This window comes from Cyprinus carpio, chromosome B24 (assembly GCF_018340385.1).
Source record: "Cyprinus carpio isolate SPL01 chromosome B24, ASM1834038v1, whole genome shotgun sequence".
In the NCBI taxonomy this organism is placed as follows: domain Eukaryota; kingdom Metazoa; phylum Chordata; class Actinopteri; order Cypriniformes; family Cyprinidae; genus Cyprinus; species Cyprinus carpio.
Genome location: NC_056620.1, coordinates 19,877,890 through 19,898,784, shown reverse-complemented (window position 1 = coordinate 19,898,784; position 20,895 = coordinate 19,877,890). Strand labels below are relative to the sequence as shown.

General features: G+C 36.2%; 1 protein-coding gene across 1 annotated transcript; it reads right to left on the bottom strand.

Moving 5' to 3' along the window:
* Positions 1-221: 221 nt before the first annotated feature.
* Positions 222-20,627, bottom strand: LOC109057821 (RB1-inducible coiled-coil protein 1-like). Its single transcript, XM_019075050.2, is given in 23 exon segments — positions 222-1,181; positions 1,632-1,702; positions 2,049-2,176; positions 2,260-2,318; positions 3,318-3,365; positions 3,476-3,527; positions 6,266-6,548; positions 6,711-6,819; positions 7,380-7,557; positions 9,264-11,200; positions 11,481-11,607; positions 11,761-11,864; positions 11,963-12,027; positions 12,132-12,213; positions 12,757-12,943; positions 13,109-13,293; positions 13,676-13,846; positions 15,081-15,501; positions 16,762-16,964; positions 17,219-17,389; positions 17,695-17,821; positions 18,455-18,582; positions 20,279-20,627. Coding segments are annotated over 22 exon segments (4,857 nt in total). The 5' UTR covers positions 18,526-18,582; positions 20,279-20,627; the 3' UTR covers positions 222-1,103.
* Between the last annotated feature and the right edge of the window lie 268 nt (positions 20,628-20,895).

Sequence of the window (20,895 nt, the reverse complement as noted above, 5' to 3'; positions counted from 1 at the left end):
CTGGAAAACAGATGTTAATGGGAAACGTCTTCAAGCATCCAGACCAAAGCTTCATTGTACTTTGATTCAACAAAAATAGCCTTTAAATGTATTGAAGATGCATCTGTTTTCCAAAGGTATGGCAAATAAAAAGTAAATAATACAAAGAAAACTATTGCAATACTTTCGCAATATTCTCGCCACGGCGTATGAAATAAAGTTCTCAAAACGGACGCTGTGGGTAATGCAATCCACCGCGAGGAGTTTGGGATCAAACCTTTATTGTTTTGAAAACTCTAAATTCCTTTACAATACAGTCATTTTTTTGTTACTGTGCGATCTGATGAATAATATACAATGTCATCGTTAAATTCAATAAAGACACACATTCACAAACATGAAATATTACTTTCTATATTTCAACATCCTACAACAGAGGGAAGATATGTGCTGCTTTTCTTCTGACGCTTGTTTTCAACAGCACAAACCTCCCTTTTGAATCGACAAAAGCATCGTCTTTTTTTCCGAAAGTGCATCTGAAGGATTGCGAGGCCTCTGCGGCGGCCGTCCAAATGTACGTCATAATAAACAGGCGGGTCGTACTGTGCTGCGAGTAACAATCAGCAGGTTTTTACTGATACCTCCGACTACAATGCATAATCCAGACAAGTAAATTAAAGAAAATATTATCTATATGCATGCCATGACCATTCCTCTGGTAACATTTACAATAAATGTATATTTTCATAACCTTCTGAAATAAGTAAGCTGATCATGATCGTGCCCCTCCCCACCCCCAACCCGACCATAATATTAATGATGAACTAATATGTAACATCCAAATACATTTTGTCCATTTTACAGACTTGTTGTGACTGCTTCAGAGCCATCGTAGGTGGAGGCAATGCCCCGATAAAGTTAGAATCATTTGGTCCACATTTACAAATCCTCTGTGTATTAAAAAAAATGAGATAAAATGGTTTGCAACAGAGACAAAAAAAAAAAAAAAAGGGAAAAATGATTTTGTCTTCTGATGTTGATAAAACCACCAAGGATGAGAGTTTGCTTTAAAAACGCAATAAAAACATACTGAGCTCATTACAATATGATCAATTTGTACACGACTACACTTTCTTGTTCCATGGCACGGCCTTTACTCTGTAGAATTTAGTGCCGAGAGGAACTTTGAACCGGTTTTGGGCCTGGAGACAGATAATAACAAAAGAAACGCATTCAAAATATGTAATTGAATATCACATAAAAAATAATTAAAGAAAACAGATAATTTAATACAAGTGCCTGCAGTAATGATTAGCAGCTGATTATGAAAACACACTTTTCTGCTCAAATTAACTTTAAGTTGCAAAACAATTAAATGCATAATTGCAATTCAATGGTATCTTCCTGATGAGCTTAATTAGAAAGTTTAGCAAAGGAATTGAGTATATATTATAATATTTGAATCTCAAATATTACCAATGTTAGCAAAAAATAGATCAGACAATGTCATGAAAAATTAGCTAGTGTTTTGTCATCAAGGATGTTATATAATCAGAGAGCAATAATACCATCAAAACTATTTACTGAAATATAATTATACAAAAACACTCCATTTAGATCATTCGCAGAAATAATAGAATAATAACGGTTACCTTTTTGGCTTGGCAATATTCCTTCTCCATGACTTTTCCTAGAACCCACGGCCGTCTTGTTGCTCCTGTCGCTAAATAAAAATAAAATAATTTTTAGTATACAATAAATAAAAGCCAATAAATTTACAATAAAAACATGCTTTATGTAAAATAAAACTACAAAACACTTTATCAGGAGTAAAACACATTCTCTGTATCATATTTTTTTTATCTAGAACATTAAAAAAATGCATTGATCCATTAATATATACAATTAAAAATAAGAATAATTAAAATAAGTAAACGTACTTGAGAAAGAGCAATGAAAAAATATGTAAAACCAACTTGTTGGAGCAAAATTGTTTCACATATGCAAAGCCTAATATATTTATTTAATCTGTCCTTTTAATAAGTATTCCTGTCATGTGTGTGACTGACCTGGTTTGAGGTCCAGTGCAGTTAGGGACTCTGAGTGCAGGAAATAAAGGGTGGGACCAACAGTGAAGAGAACGTAATTATCGTGCCTCTCGTCCAAAATTATGAGAACCAAGTCGCCCACCTGAAAACTGTAAAAGAAGGGGTTTTCAAATGAGGTGGAGGGCTGAAACGGCAGCTCAAATCATTAACACTAATATCCAAGAATACTTACTCTCGAATGGCGATTTTCTCCGAGTGCCGTGACGAGACGGACGACATACTCTGGGACATCTGTAAAACAAATTGTTGGATGATTCTAGTGATATTTACACTAGTAAATGTTTGTCATGTTGCTTGCGTACACTCTCTGCAACCACAGATTAATAAAATTAAACCACATACATTGTAGTGCAACGCATCAGTTTTGGTTAAATGCAACATTGATGAATCTCCTGCCATTTCAGTGCTTGTAGGACGGAGTTTGCACCTAAAACAAATGTATGTGTGCCATCTAGTGGTAAGGAGTAGAACAGTCTCTTAAATAGCATGCACTGGCAGTAAATGCATAAAACACACAATAGGGACAAAGAACAATGAGTATCAAAAATACATTGTAACATACATAGATGCTAAATAAGAAATGTCAGGCTCCTTTGCAAATGAGCTGAAATTCAGTCCTAGCTTAATCATTTAGAGCTGTTTTTTAGACTAAATTCATCTTGTGAATCTGCCCCGAGCTGTCAGGACTCTAAAGTGTGGGTTACGTGTCTCATAAGATGCTTCTCGCGGCCAATAAGACAGCGATTGTAATTTTGCTAAAGAGATTAAACCTATTTGCAGAAATAGTCCCAGGGGAAATGTAATTAAATTATATCAAAGAGCCTCATGTTTTAATTAGCTGCTGATAATGTGCAAGTTGTTACTGTCATAACAACAGCAATGTAATGTATATGAACTGTACAGTGAAGACAGATTATCTACAGTATTTTGCTTATAGAAAAAAAAACTATAATATAAAATATATAAAAAATTCCAAAATGACATGAATGCCTTTAACATTCCTGTGTCAATCGCTGACCTGCATTAATTGAGTGTATTGTTCAATTTACCATCACTAATTACTGCTTTTAATTGACCGTTCAAGTGGTCAATTATCAACCGAGATCAAGCACAAATGACACGAATACAGATGATCAATTTAAACGACGTTAAATGACGTTCTCATACAATTAACACATTTAGATGAAATATAAGAGCCAAAACTGTAACCGCGAACACAAATATATTTACCAATCTTTGACTAAGTCGTTTGTTCTCTTCCTCCTTCATGTGTAAAGTCTGAAACACAATAACAAATAATTGCATATGAAAATATTTCTAAGAAATGCAATGATTTTGTCAATGAAATAATTAAAAAACATTAAAGTATATAGGTGAAAGTGAATTACCCTTTCCAAAATCAGTATGCGCTGTTTCTCTTCAGACAGCATAGGGTTGTCACTGCATCAAAATACACAAAATAAATGTCACAAACTACACAGTTCACTAATTCAGCAAAGCTTTAAAAGGAGCAATTTTCTAAAAGCCAATAATAATCGAGAGCAGGGAACTTCATTAATGTGACAAGGTTTCTCACCAACAGCATGGACTCAACATCTTTCTTCTTTCAATTCAAATTCTTCTACCTGATCTACTCTGCTTTCCTGCCTCAAATACATTCATTCAGCTCCTTTAAGGATACACGGTCTACAAAATATGTGACCCTGGACCACAAAACCAGTCATAAGTGTCACTTTTTCGAAATTTAGATTTATACATCATCTGAAAGCTGAATAAATAAGCTTTCCATTGGTGTATGGTTTATTAGGATCGAACAATATTTGGCAGAGATACTATTTGAAAATCTGGAATCTGAGGGTGCAAAAAAAATCTAAATAGTTTGAAGTTGTCCAAATGAATTCTTAACAACGCATATTACTAACAATTTAACAATTTTGACCGATACAATGTTTTTTTTTTTGGCTATTGCTAAAAATATACCTCAGCGACTTAAGACTGGTTTTGTGCTCCAGGGTCACATATTGTCTTACAAACTGATCCTCCTTACCTAGTTTTAAATGACAAGTATATATATAAAAAAAAAAAACAATTTTCTAACAACTGATGACATTCTACTAGACATTTATAAAAAACATTAATAATAATAAAATTATGCATGTATATATGTGTGTTAATGATACATTTGTAGACTTTGACTACAAGAATCATAAATAATTAATTCTATTATAAACTTCAAACTAGAAAAATTATTTATTCCTCTATGTAATTATTATTATTAAAAATATTTTAAAACAATAATTATACAATATATTATTTTTCAAATAAGTCTGTCTTTAGATATACATCTATAAATCTAGAATAAATTTGTAGATTTTTGCCAACAAAAAGCATATAAATGACTAATTCTGTTCAAAAACAACAAACTATATAACCTATTAACTCCACTGTTGTTGTTATTATTATTATTATTATTAAAATGTTTTCATATAATAATTATATAATATATATATATTTTTAAATAAGTCTGTCTTTAAATATACATCTGTAAATCTAGATTAAATTTGTAGACTGACTACAAAAAGCATATAAATAACAAATTTTGTTCAAAAAATACAAACTATAAAATTTATATAAAACTATAAAACTCCATTCTGTTATTATTATTATTAGTAGTAGTAGTAGTAAAATGTTTTAATATTATAATTAGATACTATATCATTTGTTTTTCAAATAAGTCTGTCTGTAAATAAACATCTCTAAATCTATAATAACTGTGCAGAATGTTCACTATAAAAACATTAATTTAAGCAGTAATTCTGTTCAAAAACTACAAACTATAAAACTTACTAAATTATTAAATCTAGCACAATTACGTTCTGATCTAACAAAATTATGTTTTATTTCTCTCATAAGATATTTTCAGAAAAAAAAAAATGAATGAGGAAAATAAACAGATGTTTTTGACATGTAAATATGTATTTTGGGAATTAAACAAAAATCAACTTCTATGTAACTATTCCAAAACTTTTTAACTAAGACAAACCTCCTCCCTCCAAAACTTTTACTTTGTTGCTACAAGAGCATGTGAAATCAAGCGTATTCTTACTAGGGCTGTCAAAAAAAAAAATTTGAATTTCGAATATTCATCGAATTAAAAAAAAATAAAAAATCCACATTCAAATCCACATTTTGAATCCACATTCAAAATCAAAAACGTTTAGGTCTGCGTCAGCCGTCAGGCAGCCTTATCAGTGGCACACGTAATGCGACGGCGATGTAAGTGTCATTGCATTTGAATGCTTTTGTTAGCCTATCCAGTTGAACCCACTAGATGTGGCTCTGCTATGTTGTTCATTCAATATATTGCGGAAAACGAGAGCATCAGTGTGGAGATGTTGTTGTTTACGTCAAAACTGAAACCAAGCCGTTCAAGCAGAACGCATATTTATCACATTTTCTAGAGGGACAGCATTGCACTTTATGGCAGGTTTTCCCCATCCCACTGTATCTCACTGTATAAATGTTTTTAAATGACAAAGTAGCCTACTTGTGTGATTGGTTTTAGGTCCTTTGTATTAAACTATACATACATGCATGGTGCTGTCTTTTTTATTATTGTTTAAGCAACTTTATTAATTATATATGGTTTATAAACATTGTTTTAAACATTATGCACTTTTTTCAAAGATAGTCTTGTTATTTTATTACGCTTTGAAGAAACGTGCATAATATTTAGCTTGATGCGCTCTCTTGTGGCCTCAGGAGAGAAGCCAAAAGCTTTTTTTCACCCCAACTGAAATGATGCCTTTTAAATTTGAATATAATACGAATTTTAATAATATTTAAGTAGAAAATTTGAATTAAGTTTTTCAATCATTTTGACAGCCCTAATTCTTCCAGCTCATTCAGCTAAAGTCATGCAGTATCTTTAGCGCCGAAGCTGGCTGTGCTGGTTTATTATTTTACAGTAATGAATGCTGTTGAGTGAGAACATAGGCCAACAACAGGTTGTTGTATTGCTAGAATAAAATGAATAATTTCAAAGCATCTTGTGGATAATGTCAAAGACATTCACTCAGCGTGCTTTTGACTAAACTGAGCCAGTTCAGTTTTTCAGGGTTTATTCATTTAGCCCTGGTATGACTGTGTCACATGTGAACTTCAGCCCAGATGCTTACTGCACTGTCATCATGCTGGCCTCCACGGCTGACTCCACCCTCTCCTCGTCCTTGAACACAGCTACGGACGCCAGTCTCTCTGGATCAGGGGTGGACGGCGAGAGGACTTCCACATGGGCGGGGCCACAGGCGCCGTGAGCTTCCGTGACGACCGGGATGGGATTGGGCGGAAAGAAGGACGAAGAGACGAGGACGGTGCTCCGCAGACGGTTCAGTTCTTCCTCCATCTGCTTCTTCTCCTGAAGGATGGAGGCACGGTCCTCAGAGAGCGTTTCGATCAGGCCCAGGAAAACAACAAAACACAGCACAATGATCATGAGTGGTCCTTTTTTAACGTTTACTGATCGCACTGACCACTTCGGTGACGTTTGGTAACAGATGTTTGGAAAACAAGTGAAAATGTATTAAAATATTATTATAAAAAAAAATAATAATTTTTTTATACCTTTATCTTTCTCTTGTTGCTGTGTCAAGTTTTTGAGCTTCTCAGTGAGATCATTGATGATTTGTTCTTTCTTTAGTTTCTCCCGGGTCAGAACAGTATTGAAGTTTGTCTAGAAGTGAACAGAACATTAAAACAAGAGATTTTATGAAACATTTATAATACATTAAAGACATTTTAATAGGCTTTTAGATCAAAAATGTTACAATACCGACATTTTCAGCCAGTTCAGATTTTTTTTAGATTAGTATTCTATTAAAACAAAAAAAGTTTTATTTCTAGCTACAAATTATAATATTTTTCGTTAATTTCATAGGTTCTTAAATTTTAATAACATCTGGAAAATATACAGCTGCTATGCAAATTCAATTCATTCACTTTTGCTGGAAAATAATGGCACACAATGCAAACACAACTGCTGTTTAATTTTAACTCCTCATCCAGTGTTGTATTATTATTATTAATGTCATCCATTTAATTTAATGTCAGCTGGTTAGATATCTTACCTCGGTGACATTTAAATCCGCAACAACATTTAATTGAATTTTTAATATTAAAAAGTATAAAAAGACATGTATAGAATGTAAGATGTATTGACACAATGGTTTTGCCAACTTTTGAATTGCAGTGGCAAAAAAACATCAGCTTAATTCACTACTTTATATTGCTAACCTGCTGCTCAGCAATGAGCGAGGTCTTCAGGTTCTGCATCTCCTCGTTCTTTGTTCGTTCCAGGAGCTCTAGTTGGGCCAGGAGCGATGCCCTTTCCTCGGTCCACTGGCCACTCTCCAGTGAAAATGCAGCACTGGTTCCCATAGCAGTCTCTGTCTTTTCTACAGCAGGTCCCACTCTGAAACACAGAAGCAGGTGTGAGAGTTGAGTTTGCATGAATTACTTCTGAGCAATCATTTAGCTCATGCTTCTTTCTAAAATACAATGCTAATTCATAAGCTGAGCAAGTTGTTACATTCTGAAGAACCTTCTTTGCATGTTGTGCAATGATTAATTATTGACAATAAGAAAGGAACATGTGTTAATGAAGCAAACAGCAACAATTTCTATAGGTGTTCATTGTTTGCTTCTTGCAGGGTTTGAACCTACAACCTTTTATTACTAGCTTAGAGTTTTAACCACTTTTTCAAAAACCAGTTTTTCTGAAGTGTTAAAACAGTCACCAGAACAAACAAATAAATAAATATTCAAAAACCTTTAAATTTTTTGGGATTGGTGTAAGACTTGAAGACAAATCTGTTTTTAATTAATCCCTATTTTACAGGCACATGTAACAGGGTTATCACATTTCTTGCTAATTTCTACTTAAGAAATGTTTTAATGAAACTGTTCACAGTTTTTGTTGGTTCTTTTTGATGTGCTAATTATTCACCAGAGTGAATGAAATCAGAAAGGGTAAGTGAATGCATGTAGCTTGTGTGTGTTTTCGGTTTTTAATTAACAGTAAAGTTAGAGGTAGAAGCTTTCATTTTAATGGACTGGAGCAGCATTGTTTCAGTGTCATTTCATTTGTGTCCTTGGCAGATGCTTCCCTCACACAAAAGTGCAAGATTTATTGAGGTTTTCATGACTAAATCATCAAGAAACTGGGGTTAATATCAACAAAAATAACAAAACCACATTAAAAACATTGCATTTTTTAAACAACATGTGAGTACTTGATTTAGCAAAACTCTCTGAAACAATGTTAAGATGTTGTGGGTGTTTGCTATGGGATTGTTAATGATCTGGGCACTTGCCCAAGTCAAAAGATCTCATACAAAAATTCACCATTTTGGTGTCAAAAAGCTTTTCTTTTTCAAATAAATTAATATTTTTCAGTAAGGAAGGCATTTAATAGCAGTAAAGACTGTTTCAAACAATTATTTCATATTAATGCTGTTCTTTTTAATGTTCTATTCATCAAAGAATCCAAAAAAAGGTATAAAAAGATAATAAGAAATATCAGCATCTTAGAATGATTTCTGAAGGATCATGTGACACTGAAGACTGGAGTAATGATGCTGAAAATTTTACTTTGCCATTACAGGAATAAATTATATTGAAAATATCTTTAAGTGTTTCTTTCTTTCTTTCTTTCTTTACAACAGACTGCTAAATTATTGTTAATATGTCTGTTATTCCTCCTTCCCTGATTGTTTGTTTAAATATTTTCAAATAGAGATAACTGCATCTTTTTTTTTTTCATCCACCAGCCAAAATTTGCAACTTTGGATGGAAATATAGCTACTGTCTGAGGCCTAAACGGGGTAAGGGTAGACTGAACACCTAGATTAATATTTAAAAGTAAAGTTTATCCAAAAAAAATGAAAATTCTGTCGTTATTTACTCACGTCATTCCAAACCTGTGTGAATAACTTTTTACCATGGAACACAAAAGAATAAACATTGGGATCCATTGACTTTTATTATAAAAACTAAACCATTCGTTTTTTTTACTAACCATTTATAATCCATTTATAATTTAACAGCTATGTGCTTTAAATCTGAATCTTAGAATGATTTTTGTGGGGACGTCTGATTAGAAAAATTGCATTTACTTACATGTCAGTGGATTGTCTGTCTTTGAGCTGATTTTCAAGTAGCTCAATTTGTCCTAACAGTCTTGTCTCAGTCTCCTCTTTTTGGAGTTGAAAGTCTCTTAAGGCCTCTTGTAATGCAGCTTTGACCGCCTCCTCTTTCTCCTTCTCCGCCCTCTGCAGGGCCTCCACCCTCTCCCGCTCCAGTCTCCCCGATAGTAGTGAGTTTTCTGTCTGCAGGTCTCCGATAACATTTTTTAGCTCTTGCTCTTTCTCCTGGAAAGCCCTCTGCTCATCCTCCTTTTCCCTCTGTAAGGCATCAAACTGGTCCTGGTGATCACGCTGGATCTTCTGGACTCGTTCCTCACAGTCTTTCTCTGCATCCTGGGACTTCTGCTTGAGTGCTGCAGACTCTTGGCGGAGCAGGGTGTTCTCCTCTTCGTGCCGATCCACGAGTTCAGAGATGCAGTGGTCTTTCTCTAACCTCATGAGCGCTCGGAGCTCGGCCAGGCCCACCTCATAGTCTTCGTTCTTCTGCTGGACCTGCTGATTTAACATGTCGATTTGCGTCTGCAAGGTGACTGTTTGGGTAGTAAGCTCCGCTCTCAACACCTCCTCTTGGGTGCTTTTGGCCTCCTCGTACTGGAGTCTCATTTCATCCATTTCGGTCTCTTTAAGAGCCATCTCCACTTCCAGTTTGCAGCGGGCGTCTGCAAGTTCTGTAATGCGAGCCTCCAAGTCTTTCAAGCGTCCCTCGCGCTCCTTGATTTCAGCAGAATAGGAATCCACCAGATCTTTTAGCTTCACCAGGTTCTCCTGGACGAGTTTGTCAAGTGCACTTTCTTTTTCCAATCTGAGAGATTCCAGCTCTGCTTCGTGTTGTTGTGTCAACCGTGCCTCCAGTTCCTGATGGTGCACCTTCTCTGCCTTCTCCATCTCCTGCCTGATTTTCTGTTGGCCGTGCTCGATCTCAAAGTGAAGGTTCTCCAGCTGCCCAGCGAGTTCGTCCTTGGACAGCAATGTAGCTTTCAGTTCTTCACTTTGCTTCAAGATCTTCTCCTCAAGGTCCGGCACAGTTTGCTTGTGAAGATCTTGAAGTTCTTGCATAGAGCGTTCCCTCTCACTCTCCAGCTGGGATATTTCCTTCTCCTTGCGCTCCACGAGCCCCTCCAATTCTAGCACTGCTCTCTGGACGTCTCGAACAATCTTCCGATTGCCTTCAAGCTCTTCCGTGAGAGTTTGAATCTGCTTTTCATGATCGTCCTTCAAACTCTGGAGATCGGTTTGTTGCGTTTCTCTCAGCTCCTCCTCGTGACAGTATCTGACACTGTTGAGAGCATTTCGGACCTCAATGGTCATTGTTTTCAGGGAGAATCCAAAGTCTCTCTGCTCTTTCAGAACAAGACCTCGAAAGTGATAAAGGTCTTCTTTAACTTTCCTCAAATTGTTCTGGGACTCTTCTGCAGCAGAACGGTACCTGTCTGCTGACAGCTTGAGTACTGCAATCTTTGAATTTTCCTTCTCAAGTGTAGTAGTGTCCTGTATACGCTTGCTGTCGATTGCATTAATGACAGAGGAGTAAAGAGACTCCACCATCATATCGGGGCTTGTGGGATCACTTATGGGATTAGGTGACATCAAGTTCTGCTCAATAACAAACTCATTAACTGCTGACATGAAATCCGACTCAGGACTTTCTGCTAACGAGTCCAAGTCCAACGAGCCTTGCTGTAATACAGGATCCATATTGGGATGCCCAATGGTTTCAAAGTCAAAGGTCTGAGCATCTATGCTGTCAGGTGACAGGTCCTCCAAGTTACCAGGAAGCGCCAGGGGTTGGCAGTCCGGTGCTTTTAAACTGAGATTGGACAAAGTTTTGGTGGAGGTAGAGATGATTTCAGTTGTGCTTTCAGATCTGGGTGTAAATGCGGTGGATCTTTGAGCACTCTGGCTACAGTAAAACTAAAAGGCCAATGCAACAAGTTAAAATCATATGGGAAATGACACTGCTATAAAAGTCAAGCTAGACTATATAAATCTGCTATGTTGCAGTGTATCAGAAGTAATGACAGATCTTGCATACATCACTTGCCATTGCTTGGATGAGTCACATTAAGATTACATTAAAACTAATTTAGAAATCAGATAATTTCATCTTCACAGGTTTATAACATCCAATATTCCAAACACTTAGCAACAAGTTGTACAAATTGAATGACTGTGAAGTGTGAACACAAAGTACCTTTTGTTCATTTAGTAGGTCTGTGATAGTTTGTGACATCTCGTCCACACTCTGCGCAGCCTGAACCAGCTGATGAAGAACCTCAACATGCTGGTTAAGAGGCTCAAAGTCACATAGTGTGGGGACCCTGATGAAGAAAACAGGCAACAGACCATCATCTAGAGGTATTTAGCCATGATATAAAGGTTAATGGCTCAAAAAACACAAGAAAGACAAACAGTTTTGCATTGAGAAGTTACGGTAGAAATGTGTGTATTGGGACCTATTATGAGGCATTTACCTGAGGTAAGGCTGAACCTCGGAAGGACAACAGGACTTGAGATACTGCAGGTCACTCAGGGAAATATCTGGAAGCTCAAAGTCAAACTTTCGAGGCTTTCGGGTCTAAACACAAAAACAAAAAAAGATTCATTAATGCTGAAATATCCTCAAATTCCATGTAGGAATCCTGAAAGATAAAAAACACCTCTTCAAAAACCCACTCAAAAATAAAACAACCCCCATCACTCCAGTCCTCGAAACAACCGGTTTCTGAGGAACGATTTCCCTGAGACAAACAAAAACAGTGTTTTCAAAGAAATCTGGCACTCAGGTGTCCATGTTTATCCCCAAACTAAAAGAAACCATATAAAATATAAAGAATAAACTTACTGAAGAGCTTCCCAAAGCATTCCCTTTTTACTTTTTCTGCCTCATAGAGGTTTTTCCCATCTTTGACAAGAGCATTGGCCCACTGGAAGAAAAAATAAATAAAACATTAAAACAAATTCAAACACAAATAAAACAGCCAGCCCAGATATTTTTTTGACAAACAATAATTAAATGTGCAGAAATTTTATAAAAACAAAATAAATATCATGTGTGACCCTGGACCACAAAAGCAGTCTTAAGTCGCTGGGGTACATTTGTAGCAATAGCCAAAAAAAACATTGTATGGGTCAAAATGATAAATTTTTCTTTTATGCCAAAAATCATTAGGATATTAAGTAAAGATCTTGTTCCATGAAGAAATTTAGAAAATTTTTGATTAGTAATATGCATTGCCAAGTACTTAATTTGGACAACTTTAAAGCCCTCAGATTGCAGATTTTCAAATAGTTGAATCTATTGTCCAAATATTGTCCTATCCTAACAAACCATACATATGTATAAATCTCAATTTAGATGACTGGTTTTGTGGTCCAGGGTCACATATTATTCACTCTCTCTCAGGTCAAATCACTTCTGGTCACATCTGCATCTCTACAGAATGTGAATTAATTTAGCTGATTCTTACTTGTCTGTAGTGTCCTATGAACATTTTGCGTCTGACCACCTCCACTACGGCGAGACAGTACATCTGTGGCACAGTGCTGAGCGCCTCCACCACCCGCACACGCTCCAGCAGCTCCGTCAGCAGCCTCAGGAGAGCTTGCAGCTTCTCTCCATCCTGATCAGCGTGAAGCATCACGTAGCAGCACCATCTGATGGAGGAGACACCACAGTGCAGTTAGGAAATCCTTACAATTCACTTTAAATATGTAACAAGGATTCAAAATAGCTCAAATCAAAGCCCAAACTACTTTATGTTCAAGCCAAGTTTTAGTGTTGTCCACGAAGGAGGAAGAAGAAAAAAAAACTGCTCTTACTTGAGACGAACTTGAAGGTTGTTGGCGAGCTCCTGTTTGGCAGTGGTACACTTCTGCTTGATGTCTAGCAGCTTCCTGTGATTGGTCAGCATGATCATTAGCTGGTTAGCGTGACTCAGACACAGGTCAGGCAGCACCGAGGTGTCCTTCAGGTTTTCAGCCCTCTTCTGATTGGCAAGAAATCCCTAGTAGAAAGCAAAGGAGAACACATGAGGAAGAGTAGCTTTCTAAAAAAAAAACTCTGCTGTGTAATATATTCAAACATTAGAAACGTGTGGAAGAAGTTTATTGTTTTATCGATCTGCCTCAATGTAATACAGGTTATAGAGGCTGTTAGTGAAGGATGCGGTAGTGCCAACTATTAGAATTCACAGTAAACCCACAAAAAGTAAGTGTTGCAGTCTACATTAGGAGAGGTTAACCAATCACATATACATCTTAAAGTCACAGTAGAAAAAAAACAAAGGTTGGAAAATGTGCATAAACTTCAGGGAAAACCAATACAATACACTAAATATGTCCCCTCTAGGCTGTTTTATGCTCACTATAAAAATGAGCGTTGCTTACCTGAGCAAGTTCCTGCTGTTCATTGACCAGCCGTTTACAGCTTGCTATCATTTGGTCAAGAGCATACAATCTGTCTTCAAGACCTTTGATGGCCTTCATGTTCTGATTATCCAATTTGGTAATCGTCTCGCGGCATTCAGATAGAAAGGGTTGGATAATTCGTGGGTCGAGCTGGAAGCATAAAGAATGAAAGAAACAAATTAGAGTGATCATGAACAATAAAACAGTTAATTGGGAGTGTACTGTGTATTGGAAAATGATGTACACTACTGTTCAAAACTTTGGGGTTGGTTAGATTTTTAAAATATATAAAAAATAAATAAATAAATAAATGCTCTAATGCTCATCAAGACTGGTTTGTATTATCAAACATTTTGTGAAATATTATTACAATTTAAAATTATGATTTTCCATTTAAAAATATTATGAAATGCAATTCATTTCTGTGATGCAAAGCTGAATTTTCAGTGTTAATGTTACATGATCCTTCAGAAATCATTCTAATATGCTGATTTGCTGCTCAAGAAACATTTAATATTATTGTACATGTTGAAAATCCTTATATATTTGAAATGTATTATAACTATATATGTATTTATAATGTTTAATGTTATTTTGATCAATTTAATGCACTTTTACTTAACTAAAAGTTTTTTTTTTTTTAAATCCTATTGGTCACAAACTTTTAAACATTAGTGTATGTGATGATGTCTATGTGAAGTGTAGCTGGAATAGTTTGATGGAAATGAACCATAACATGTTTTATATTTTAATACCCATTAGGTAATACTTATATTTGGATAATCCAGTGAATTAAATAGGTTAACCTTTTTTTTTCTACTTTCTATTAGGAACTTGATGGAGGCAAACCAAACATAAGAAGATTATTCATAACAAATGAATAATAAGTCTGACTTGAGCCCAAAAACAGTGTCACATTACATAATCATGCTTGAGCTGCAGGAAAAAAAAAGTCTTAAAACACTAAATCTGATTGGATATTTAAGGATATTGTAAAATAGGACATCCTATATTTTTCTTATAGTATGTTATTATGCTATAATTGAGATGTTGCTTCTCACACAACTAAATTCTGCATCACGTTACACTCTTTTTGTTTTTATCGTCTTACTGATCTCAGACTCTGTATTTTAGCATTACTCTATGTTTCTTTGTCATATAAGCAACTTAAAGCATTCCTGCTTACTAATAACTGCGTAAATATATGTAATCTGATATAAACAGTGTAGCAAAATCTCTACTGTGTGACACACCTTAACAGTCACATCATAATAATACCCATTACTGTCTAGCTCAAAACAATATAAAGGTTGCCACAGGTTTACAGACTGATTCATGTTTTTAACCAAAACATTTCCTTCCCCGTGACTCGCCTATTACTCACCCTGTTGATTGAGTCAAAACATTTCCTCACTACTGACTCCACATCGTTAGGTCTGTCCTGAACGTTGATCCAATCCAAGAGCGTGACATTGAAAGAGGGTGCGGCTCCCCTCTCCGGAGACTCCTCCTCTTCCTCTAGAGCTGCTTTTAGACTACAGCTGCTCTTCAGTCTGTCCTGAGGAGAGAAGGACGCCTGGGACGACGCTTCCCCTGAAGCAGAGACCGGCGAGGGTGACTTTCGATTCTTATGGCTGATAGCGGACTGGGTGGATGTTTCTCCTACTTCTTCATCCTCATTCTCATCTTCATCTGTGGTTCTCGGGTGAGGGGAGCTGGACTTCTCCAAGCTTTCTCTGTAGCTCTGCCGAGTCAAACTCTCCAGCAGTGGAATCTTCGCCATGACTGAGACAGCAGTGCCAAGCCTGATGAATTAACATTAATATTAGTGATCTATTCATCTCTATTCACACAATACATGGCCGTTCAGAAGTTTAGGGTCAGCTTATTCATTTGTTATTCAGACACATTGATCAAATATTTAATCATTTATAACATGACTACTAAAGCTTCTGGAGCAGCAAATTGGCATATTAAATTGATTTCTGAAGGATCATGTGACTCTGAAGACTGGAGTAATGATGCTCAGCTTTGCATCACAGGAATAAATTACATTTTAAAATATATTAGAGTAGAAAATAGTTATTTTAAATTGTAAAAATATTTTATAATATTACTGTTTTTACTGTATTTCTGGTGAGCATGAGACTTCTTTAAAAAACATTTTTAAAAATCTTACCGACCTCAAACTATTGAATGGCAGTGTATCTGCTACAAACTCCATTTACAATTACAGCATATTTAATACAACTTAAAGAGATACTCCTCCCCAAAATGAAAATTGTCGTCATTAATCACCCCCATGTCGATCCAAACGCGTAAAAGCTCTGTTCGTCTTTGGAACACAATTTAAGATATTTTGGATGAAAACTGGGAAGCCAGTGACTGTCCCATAGACTGCCAAGTAAATAACAGTGTCAAGGTCCATAAAAGGTATGATAGTCGAGGTCAGATTACTCCATCTGCCATCAGACGTGCAATCTGGGTTATATGAAGCGACGGGAAGACTTTTTGTGAGCCAAGAAAACAAAAATAACAACTTTATTCAACAATTCCTTTGTCAACTTTCTCCTCTGTGTCTCTCCATATCACCGTATGCTCCGTGTGCTCTTTTGTATCAGCCGCGGCACAAGGATGCGCTGTTTCTACGTGTATTTAGCTTTGATTTGAAAGAAAACTGCGCATCCTTGTGGCACGGATGAATAAAAAAAAAAAAAAAAAGTGTTCCCCTCGCTTCATATAACCCAGATTGCACATCTGATGGCAGATGGAGTATTCTGACAACGACTTTCATACCTTTTATGGACCTTGACACTGTTATTTACTTGGCAGTCAATGGGACAGTCACATGCCTCCCAATTTTCATCCAAAATATCTTAAATTGTGTTCCGAAGACAAACTGAGCTTTTACGGGTTTGGAACAACATGGGGGTAAGTGATTAATGACAACATTTTAATTTTGGGGTGGAGTATCGCTTTAAAAAAAAAAAAACATACATTTGATGTTTTAACAAAATAACTTACTTTTTTATTTAAAGAAAGAAAGCAAGCAAGAAAAGACATACTTTGTGAGTTTTAATTTGATGTCTTCAAAATCCTGTTGGTAATTTGTATAAGCAGTGTCGAATTTCATGAGGAGTTTTTGATAGGATAGGGTGCAATCGTCCAGGTTAGCCATGATGGCCGCCCATCCCTGGTGCTGAAGGTGTTCGTCATGGACCAGACGCTCACAGAACAAGCAAAGCTTCTTGGCAACCTCAAACATTTCCTAAAAAAGGGCATAACACACCTCATTAGGGTCATTTGCATACAAATGTAAGAAAACCTTCCATCTAAGCTTTAATCATTTACAAGAAGAATTTTGAGTGTATTTGTATTGATGCTCTCAAATGTACATGACACTCAAAACTTACATAAAAATCACTGATATAATACAGTGTGGATGAGCATAGATGTGTAAAACTAAGTAAATCTAAGAAGACAGAGGTTGGTCATTAGGTCAGAACAGAAGTTGGCCTGTACCACAGCCAGCTGAGTGCGGGAAGCGACGGTGTGAAAGACGGCAGGCATCATGAGTGACTCCTCCACCTTCAGCTCCATCTCATTCTCTATGGAGAAGGTCGTTTTGGGGATGGTTGGAGCTCGGTCAGACAGGATCATCTCTTTGTTGAATAAGAAGATCGGGTTGGTGTCCTGAGGCAGCCAGAGACAAAATTCAATTGCCTTTTAGTAATCATGTTACTCAAGATCCTCAATATTTCAGGGTCATTATAAACGCACAGAAAGTTATTCAAATAATACAATTATTATATGCAATGCTTTTATGGTGCTTCTTTGCGATTTTCATGTCAAACATTTTAGCAGTGTTAAAGTACTTTACAGCAATGATTACATATGTGGCTATAGACTTCATATAAAATACCTATTATTACTCTCTAAACAAATGTTTAGAGAAAGCAAAAATGCTGTTTGGGTGTTTTATTTTGCTTGTTACTCACCGTTCCAGCACTGTAGCTGCACACGCGCCTCTCTGCCACCATACACTCCCCTCCATTGACCACCAGCACCTGGTGCTGGACAGCAATTTTATATTTGGCCTGAATGGCATGTTTAAGGTCCAAAACGCTATAAAGGGCACAAAGCACAACGCATTTTAGTAACCCAGTAAAACAAATCAAGACTCAATTTACAAACAAATCTGCAGACAAACAGAATACAGAAATGACTGATGGAATTTAGATTATGATTTTAATAATAATTAAAATTTGCACCTTAACCATCATAGATTATACAGGTATTTACACTGGAATAATGTCATTAATAAATTAGTATGGTGGCATCTCTTAGTATCACCTATTACATATCATATTATTCAATATAATGCAGTTTCTCATGAATATGTAAATATATGTCATTAATCACATACCCCCGTGTCGTTCCAAACCCGTAAAAGCTTTGTTCGTCTTCGGAACACAATTTAAGATATTTTGGATGAAAACAGGGAGGCTATTCATCATCAGAATAGTCCATCTGCCATCAGTGATTCAACCATAACATTATGAACGACATGGGGGTAAGTGAATAATGTCAGAATTTTCATTTTGGGATGAAGTATCCCTTTAACTATGTTAAACAATGTCAAGAAGTTATTCACACAATATGTTCTTTAAAACAGCACAACCTAATGTCTTCACATAAGGAGTTAACAAAATAGGCCTTAAATATTCACTTTTTCTTAAAAACAGTAAATTCTCTTACGTTTGGACTGCAAGTTCAGTGTCAAATGTCAATGTGCATCCGTTGTTGACTTGAAACACATACAACTTCATGTTGAATTCTCCGCTGAGCCTGCCTCCAGCTTGATTTGTTCATCTAGTCAATTATGGCTGTCGAAAATAAATGAAATGCATATAATTCAAGTCAAGTTAACAACAAAACTTACTACAGATGATGATGAAGATTTCTGCTTTGATTAACATTTTAAAGCAAGACATCACAGATGAATAGGGGATATACTTTCCGCAGTTGATTATTCAAAGCACATTAAAAAATAATTTTGCACTACAAGTTTCTGTAACGTTATAATTAAATATGCAATTGATTCATTGTTTAATTATAAATACACTAATTTCCAGAACGGAAATCTAATCAAGCCAGGTTGAAAATTCTTGTTTCATACTGTTGACATATTAGAGTTGGTTTTTACAGAGGGCATTTTTGATATTGTTATTATCACTCCATAAATCAGAAAGGACTGTCAACTGTCAGAAAAAAATAAATAAATACATTGTCATGCTTTTAGGAAATAAATCAAGTGAATAATAAATGAACAAACTTCTCTGTAAAAACCTTGAGAATAAAAATGTAAAGTTCACTTATGTAAGTGGAGATTTCTGACTCGCTACATGAGAAAAAAAACTCATTATGGAAAAAAAACAGCCTTTAAGGATATGTATTGTAATTTAATAAAGTGTAATAAAATAAAACACCTAAATGTGTATTTTGTATGTTTTCTTTCCACTAATCTTAAAAGAAGATATGGAAGCAAAAGAGCCCAAAATCACAAAACTGACCAGTGCATTGAAAAACAATAGTTTTCCTGTAGTTTCTTGCCTTAATTAACTTAAAATGATAATACACAGAACAAAATTGGGTTAATAAATGGTTACACATTAAAAGGCATTTAGAGACATCTGTACAAGCGCACATAACCTAGAAACCATAACAGCCCTACTATATGACTTTTTCAGTAAATAACAAGCTGGAAAACCCCCAGATCAGCGGCTAATCACACTGATGAGGGAATTCATTCTTGGCAGATTATGACAAGAACATCTGTATAAATCTCTGTGGTTGTTTGTTCTCTATAATGTGGTTAGTTCTGTAAAGCGGCACACAGACCAGCATGACCACGTGTCCCAACTCTGGGAATATTAAGGCTGAGTCATGTTAAACACGCTAAAAGACCCTTTGTACCTTAATTCCCCATGAACCGGTGTAAAACTTTGACAGGATGCATGTCGTTTATTGTGGATACTAGGAATAAGGCGTGGATACCAGGAACAGCCCATGGTTTGTAGGTAACCAATATTGTTTTAATCGAATATATCGTGGACCACAATTTGTTTTAGTCTGTTTATCACAACGTATAATGTGTCGAAATTGATTGACAGCATTCCCCTGAGCTAAGCAGTCATAACTCGATCTTCTAAGTCAAACATATGTTCTAAAATAGCTTGTTTTCTAAAACATTTCTGCAAAATAGGAGACTCCTGAAGGCTACAAGTCTTTGTTTAGTTGTTTGAAAGGCCCTGGTCATTATTTAGGGAGTGTGACAGTACGTCCAAATTTCCTTCAAACCATCATCAGTACGCTAAACCCTCATCAATATCACATTACATGAGATCTAACCCACTAAACCCTCGCTCAACCACCTTAACCTGGTTTTGTTTACATCATCTAATTATAGTTTGTGGCAGAATTCTGTATTAGAGTCCCAAACAGCCACAAATTATCCAGTATTTGATTTTAAACTTCTACATCTACAGTATAAAAAGCTTCAAATGTATCAGATAGTCTTACCTGAGCTGTCTTCAGTCCATTCTCTGCATGCACGCAGATTAATCGGTTGTTTTTGGCTGAGATGTGGAGGTTTCTGTCAGCTGGAGGTTGAAGCTGTCGGGCTAGCAGGCTAAAGCTCATCGCTCCAAACGCGGGCCTTTGTTTTTAACTGCCATAAAACGCACAGAGTCTTCCAGGACGAGCTGGGATGAATTCCCTAGTGCTTCATCTTTCAAGACATGCAGGTTAGGAGGAGCGGTAATAAGATGGGAGTTTTGTCATCGAGCTTTTTCCTCGCAGAGTTGTGTAAGGCTCCGTTAATGCTGCTTCTCCTGCTGCTGTGTTTTGTTATTGTCGTCACTGCGCAGCGAGGTGCATTCTGGGAAGGGCAACGGTCAGCAGTAAAGCGCTGGTCTGGGATCAGTTTACAAGGCTGGCTTTGATTCGGAGTGCTGCTGGAGTTACGAGGACGCTGATCTGAGATCAGACACTTCAGGGCAACTGGCTCGTGTAATAAAAAGGTGTGGGAACAGTTTAATCAAATGTTGGGGAAAAAAGTACTACAAATACAAGATCCTAAAATTTCAAGAGGTTATTTGTGTCGTTTGATAGTAGTTGTTTATTATTATTATTCTCCA